This window comes from Mytilus galloprovincialis, chromosome 11, assembly GCF_965363235.1.
Source record: "Mytilus galloprovincialis chromosome 11, xbMytGall1.hap1.1, whole genome shotgun sequence".
Lineage (NCBI taxonomy): Eukaryota > Metazoa > Mollusca > Bivalvia > Mytilida > Mytilidae > Mytilus > Mytilus galloprovincialis.
The window spans coordinates 39,492,262-39,499,293 of record NC_134848.1 but is presented as its reverse complement, the minus strand read 5'-3'; the positions used below and the strand labels follow the sequence as shown (position 1 = coordinate 39,499,293).

At 34.2% G+C, this 7,032-nt stretch overlaps 1 protein-coding gene across 1 annotated transcript in view; it reads left to right on the top strand.

The window, feature by feature from the left end:
- Nucleotides 1-2,260: 2,260 nt before the first annotated feature.
- The window catches only part of LOC143051133 (fibrinogen-like protein A), a 44,056-nt gene continuing 39,284 nt past the window's right edge, over nucleotides 2,261-7,032 (top strand). The window contains exons 1-2 of the mRNA XM_076224144.1: nucleotides 2,261-2,653; nucleotides 3,816-3,949. Coding sequence (XP_076080259.1) covers nucleotides 2,350-2,653; nucleotides 3,816-3,949 — 438 coding nt within the window. The 5' untranslated portion in view covers nucleotides 2,261-2,349. The remainder of the gene's footprint in view (nucleotides 2,654-3,815; nucleotides 3,950-7,032) is intronic.

The following is a 7,032-nucleotide window of genomic DNA, read 5'->3' as shown; positions in this document are numbered from 1 at the left end:
GACATGAGTAAATTTGATCTTTTAGCAATTGATGGTACTTAATCAAATAAACACAAAAGTTCAATCAATCATCAAATTTTTTTTTTAAAAATCGACTCATACTATCAAGTATGGTGGCGTTCTATTTCCCATAAATTGTTAACATGTGCTACATATAAATTGAGGACACATCAACACCAAGATAATCTTTCATAGAATTACAGACAACTGAAAGGTTGCAGTCTTGTAATTGACTGCTCCATAGGCTTACATGCTAACAGGCTGATCTTTGAAAATAAAAAAAATAAAAAATGCTACATAGAAAAAATCATTTATGTTCATATCATGTATGTACTTATGTAAAATTGTGATTTAATCGGGGAAAAAAGTGGGTCATGCCACGAAGAATAAAAAGTTACGTAATCCTTAAGTCAAAACATTTTTGTTCTACTTTCTGTTTGCTGTTTTTACTAGGCCGCACCACTTCCAGTAAACATGATATCCTTCCACTTTCCTGAATTGATATCGCCCAAAAGATGCAAGATTTTTTAAAAGTCTATATATATGTTTCTATTCAGCATAAACATATAATCAAACAGAAAAAATTGAGTTCAGAAAAAAATGCACTATTTTGTTACCCTCCATGTTTTGACTGAGTCGTAATACAAGACTGGTACCTGAAACTTGTTAAAACTTACTTTTAGAATGATTAGCAAAGTGTTTGTAACTAATTTTTGATCATCGATATTTTTTCTCTGGTGAAAACTTGCTATATTTTCCATGAATGCAGTTTAGCATGATATTTGATTTTAAAACACCTAAATAATAATTCTTTTGCAAATTAATCATTTAAAATTGCCAAACGAAGCGGACACCGCACCACTTGTCATGACACGACACTTAGAATGTTGTCCCTCTTCTGCGCAAAATGTAAAGTGTAAATCTGCCTCAACTTTTAATTATGCATTTTCATTGTTTTTTTTAAACGAAAAGTAATTGTTGGTTACTTTTGCAAAATCGTAACTATTGTGAAAGAACGGAGATTGATGTTCACTCATACTACGGTACATGTAAACACTATCATGAATATTTAATAATTTAATCAAAATATTTTTAAATATGAACAATTGATTATAAATTAAATATTATTGTAAGGAGCGTTTATTTCATAAAATTGATTCACTTCTTCGTCAAACTAAACAACAAGTATTTACAGATACATGAAATATTTACCAGTACTGTATTGTAAACGAATCATAAGAAATAGTATAATAATGTATTCATATAAACAATAATCACAAAGTCATGTGTTTTTCTCCATTATATTAATTTGCCTGATTTAACGTTGCTTCAACATCTGCGAAAAATGACAATTAGTTGCCTACGAATGTTGCCTGTGGATTAACTAGATTAACAGAACTGCCTGTCATTCCGAAACACCTTAATTCGTTCATGTTTTTGTTGCCTTTTCGTGTCTCCAACCAAAGTACTGATTTTCTTGTATAAATGTATTGTGAACTTTTTTTCACACATGATTTTTCCCATTTTAACATTTTATCATGAATTTTTCGCCTATTTTGTTTTATTGTTTGTTTTTTGTGTAACGTACAGTGGGAACTATTTCATGGCTAAATTTTTAAAATACGAGTAAAATTGTAGTTGGTGACAATAATAATAAAAAAAAAAATAAATTAAAACTTGCTTTAATTGTTTAAAAACAATATAAGCCTTGTACGGTCAGGTTAAATTTGTAAAAAAAAAATATCGAGAAACAATATCATAATTAATTGATATTTTTTGTTGTTTTTTTAGCCGTATTTTATCCACCTTTAAATAATTCTATTCAATAAAATTAATATAGTTGATTTAAGACGACATTTTTTTAATTAGTATTTATTGTAGTAAATTTGATATGGTTATCATCAACAGTAAATATTAATTATTGGTTAAAAATATTTACTCGTGTATTGATCGGCGGCAACGCCCGAGCATTTACAAATAAATTGTAACAAAATCATACGCAAATAGGTCCGTGTATTACAATGGAATGGGTAAATTTTTCCTCATTGTAATAACATTTTCCCATAATTAATAATCAATGATGATTTGCTATTTGAATAAGAAAGATTATATAATAAATATTATTTTGTTTGTTAATTTTAATAATGAAATATCGAAAAATATTGTAAATATTTACTTGACCTATAATGTTTATTGCTATTTCAATTAATCTTAACACGTGAACCTAATTATAAAGGTTAAAGAAGTTGTGGCGGTAAAAGCGCTCTTACCCTCCTAAATCTTACAGGATCTCATTACAAGCAAGTAAATTGGTTGACAATAAAAATTCAAGGATATTATACATACATTATGCTAAAAATATTCGTAATTCTTGTCTATTCTATGTGTTGTTTCTGCGCTGAACATGTATCGGAAGTTACGAGCGAAATATTCGACATCGCATATAAGACAAAGATAATTTCCAGCGGAACAACGTTCAAAAATGTAACGGCTTTCTCCAAAATATCCTGTGCCCAATCCTGCTCTACAGAGACTTTCTGCTGTTCGGCAAGTTATGACAATGAAACAAATGCATGTCAACTGGATTACCTTCACCAGCCTTATACAGAGCAATCGGAGAGCGGATTATTAATTAAAAAGATGGACATAACAGGTAACTTACATTTTGATTAATATATTAAGTTATCCGGGTATCAATACACCAACACAAATTTAGATTATTTGTACACAACTACGATATACAAAATGAACACCTGAAACTATTTAGCACAATGTTAAGTGCATACGAAACAGTAACAGGGGAGGTAATGACTTTGCTAACGTAAAATGTTATTTTCGCGATGTCAAACTGTGACATATATATCGGGAAAAGATGCATTTTTTTACTGATTTTTATCATTCAAACTGATTTCATTTGAAAACGAGTGCATGGACCCCTATTTTTTAAAACGACATTTTGTTTCATTTTGCAGGGAGATTATGTGGACCAAATTTTACAAAACTGTAAATAGTGCATTTTTTTTTTAAATTTTAATAAATATACAGCAAAAATTGACGTTTTTTTCTCAATTCATGGCAATCTCATAAATATGAGTTATTTCTGAATAAAAAAACCAACCAACCAAAATAACGTTTTATAATGATTGATTGATTGTTGGTTGCTTAACGTCCAGTGGCAAATATTCCATGCATGTTCAGGACGAGAACAAGTTTAAAACAATAATTACAATAGGTAGGTCTCGAAATAGAGGCCGTCCGGGATGATGGTCGGGGAAATTTGAACTGGCACTGAAAAAATGAGGGTATATTGGATAGAAAAAGAAATGTTGCCTTGCAGCAGGCCACCTACATACCATTCAAAAAGTTGTTGCAAGGCTTCTTTACGTGCAAAGAGCGTGGCACTCTCTTTAAAAAGGCATCGGATTTAACGTCCTCATTCTGACCGGACGTTGCCTCAAACTTGATACATCCCACACAGGCAAACGGACTCCCCACTTTGGCAAGCGTTTTACTACCGGTTGGAAGAAGACCAAGTGACCAAATGTGTTTCCCCAGTCACCTTTGGGGTCGTGTTATACTCAAACAGAAATGTAATTATTCGAGTGTCAACTCAATTAAACAACTGTTATGAATTTAACGTCATAATGTTGAAAAGAGGAACACAATGATTATGATACCACTATACAAAAAATCAGACAACAACAAAAACAAAACTCATTTGTACTCGCTGCGAAGCTGAAAACATAAATGAATTCAATATTTTTCGACTCTGCATGTTCATTGCATTGAATATATCTAATGTTCCACTTTTTTAGGACAACTCCCGATAATGTGCTTGACGAGGAATGATTGCAATGAATTACCAAGTGGGACTCCTGAAGGAGTTTATACCATTAATCCCCCTGGCAGGGGTGTGGTCCATGTTTACTGTGAAGCAGTTGGTTGGACGGTAAGTTCACACTGTTATTAGTAATGAGTTCAAACCATCAATCCCCCTGGTAGGGGAATGGTCCATGTTTACTGTGAAGCAGCTGGTTGGACGGTAAGTTCACACTGTTATTAGTAATGAGTTCACACCATCAATCCCCCTGGTAGGGGTGTGGTCCATGTTTACTGTGAAGCAGCTGGTTGGACGGTAAGTTCACACTGTTATTAGTAATGAGTTCACACCATCAATCCCCCTGGTAGGGGTGTGGTCCATGTTTACTGTGAAGCAGCTGGTTGGACGGTAAGTTCACACTGTTATTAGTAATGAGTTCACACCATAAATCCCCCTGGTAGGGGTGTCGTCCATGTTTACTGTGAAGTAGCTGGTTGGACGGTAACTTCACACTGTTATTAGTAATGAGTTCACACCATCAATCCCCCTGGTAGGGGTGTCGTCCATGTTTACTGTGAAGCAGCTGGTTGGACGGTAAGTTCACACTGATATTAGTAATGAGTTCACACCATAAATCCCCTTAGCAGGGGTGTGGTCCATGTTTACTGTGAAGCAGCTGGTTGGACGGTAAGTTCACACTGTTATTAGTAATGAGTTCACACCATCAATCCCCCTGGTAGGGGTGTCGTCCATGTTTACTGTGAAGCAGCTGGTTGGACGGTAAGTTCACACTGATATTAGTAATGAGTTCACACCATAAATCCCCTTAGCAGGGGTGTGGTCCATGTTTACTGTGAAGCAGCTGGTTGGACGGTAAGTTCACACTGTTATTAGTAATGAGTTCACACCATCAATCCCCCTGGTAGGGGTGTCGTCCATGTTTACTGTGAAGCAGCTGGTTGGACGGTAAGTTCACACTGATATTAGTAATGAGTTCACACCATAAATCCCCTTAGCAGGGGTGTGGTCCATGTTTACTGTGAAGCAGCTGGTTGGACGGTAAGTTCACACTGTTATTAGTAATGAGTTCACACCATTAATCCCCCTGGTAGGGGTGTCGTCCATGTTTACTGTGAAGCAGCTGGTTGGACGGTAAGTTCACACTGTTATTAGTAATGAGTTCACACCATCAATCCCCCTGGTAGGGGTGTGGTCCATGTTTACTGTGAAGCAGCTGGTTGGACGGTAAGTTCACACTGTTATTAGTAATGAGTTCACACCATTAATCCCCCTGGTAGGGGTGTCGTCCATGTTTACTGTGAAGCAGCTGGTTGGACGGTAAGTTCACACTGATATTAGTAATGAGTTCACACCATAAATCCCCTTAGCAGGGGTGTGGTCCATGTTTACTGTGAAGTAGAGAGTTTGGACGGTAAGTTCATACAGTCAATAGTTGTAAGTTAATACCATTAATCCCCCTGAAAGGGGTGTGATCAATGTTTATTGTGAAACAGAGGGTTTTATGATAAGTTCACACTATCGATGGTTGTGGGTTTACATGAATTCAGATATAGGCCATAGTTTTCTTAACGTTTACTGTGAAACAGAAAACAAACTGTAGTCTGAATATTTAAAGCCTTCTTCAAGGATCTATAAAAAGAAAATTCGAAACATACCATTAACAGAGGTCTTGAATATTAAGACTAAACATATTGCCTTGTTCAGATGTTGTTTTATAAAGACATAAATAATATCAAAACTATGTGACTGTGTCCTTGTCGTTTGTTGGTGGCAGTTTAGTTACGTTGCATTGCTCAGTTGCTGTCATATTCACCTTGATACCACATCTTTACAAGTTCACATACTTTCAGTTTTAAATTTTTCTGCATGAACATAAAGTGATTTTGAATGAACAAAATATTATATGTTTGTCTGCTCTTTGGTCGGTTTGCTGTCTCTTTGACACATTTCCCATTTGAATTCTCAATTTCATTATATAAATATACCAATACATAAATGATTTTCAAAGTCATAATATTATCCCTGTTTTAATCTTAACTAAAACTAATGATAAACCAGGCTGAGCAAATTCTCCCAACATGCCACGAGAGCTGCATACATGTACAAGTTCCACGGCATTTTGCAAATAAAAGAATTTTTTACCTCAAATAAAAATTGTGTTTCGAAGTCATTATTTCTTGAACCACAAAAAACTAGTTTACTTGTCAATACTAAATATTTACGTATGACTATTTTTTGTAAATAATTTTTCATGACATTGTTTACAATTAAATTAAAAAAAATATTTAATTGGGATAATTAGGAAATTAAAGAGAATGTAAACAGTAAGTTTGTGCGTATGTGTCAAATATGTTTTGTATTATTTAGAACACGGATGTGTTTACAAAGCGAAATAAGTACGTCACATTATGATAATTAACTCATTAAAGTTGTTTATAAAGGTATCATATTTATTAACCATATATGGGAACTATGGCATCTGTCATTACCGATATTGTCAAATGTTAAATGATCTCAAATGATGTCATTGGATCGTGTTCAAATATATATTAGGTGGCAATTTTCATTTTGTCAATAAAATCACATGCATGCTCATTTATGTTAAGATGTATTTCAATTGATATTTTATACTGTGTCTTTCTATGTTGTTATGCTACACTACTGTTTCAGGTAAGGATGAAGGTTGGTACCAATCAAAACCGAGTAAACCCGCTGTATGTGTGTGCACCTGTCCTAAGTCAGGAACTTGATGCTCAGTGGTTGTCGTTTGTAGATGTGGTTCATAAGTGTTTCCCTTTTTTTCGTTTTTTATATAGATTTGACCGTTGGTTTTCCTGTTTGAATGGTTTTACACAAGTCATTGTTTAGCCCCATATAGCTTCCTTCGTTGTAGGCTAAGACTCCGTGTTGAAGGCTGTTCTTATATCAATAATGGTATACTTTTACAAATTGTTACATGGATGGAGAGTTGTCTCATTGACAATCATACCTCATCTTCTTAAACATGTATCTGTATATGATAATCCATACACTAAGTTCTATTAACACTGGACACTTTTAATTTGCAAAACACTCATTTGCAAATCCGCCGCCGCCTCAAACAAGAGCTACAATATCATGTATATAACCAAAATGTGCGGAATTACATGGGATTCAATAATTTCATTGGTTTTATACTGTTACTTTCATAT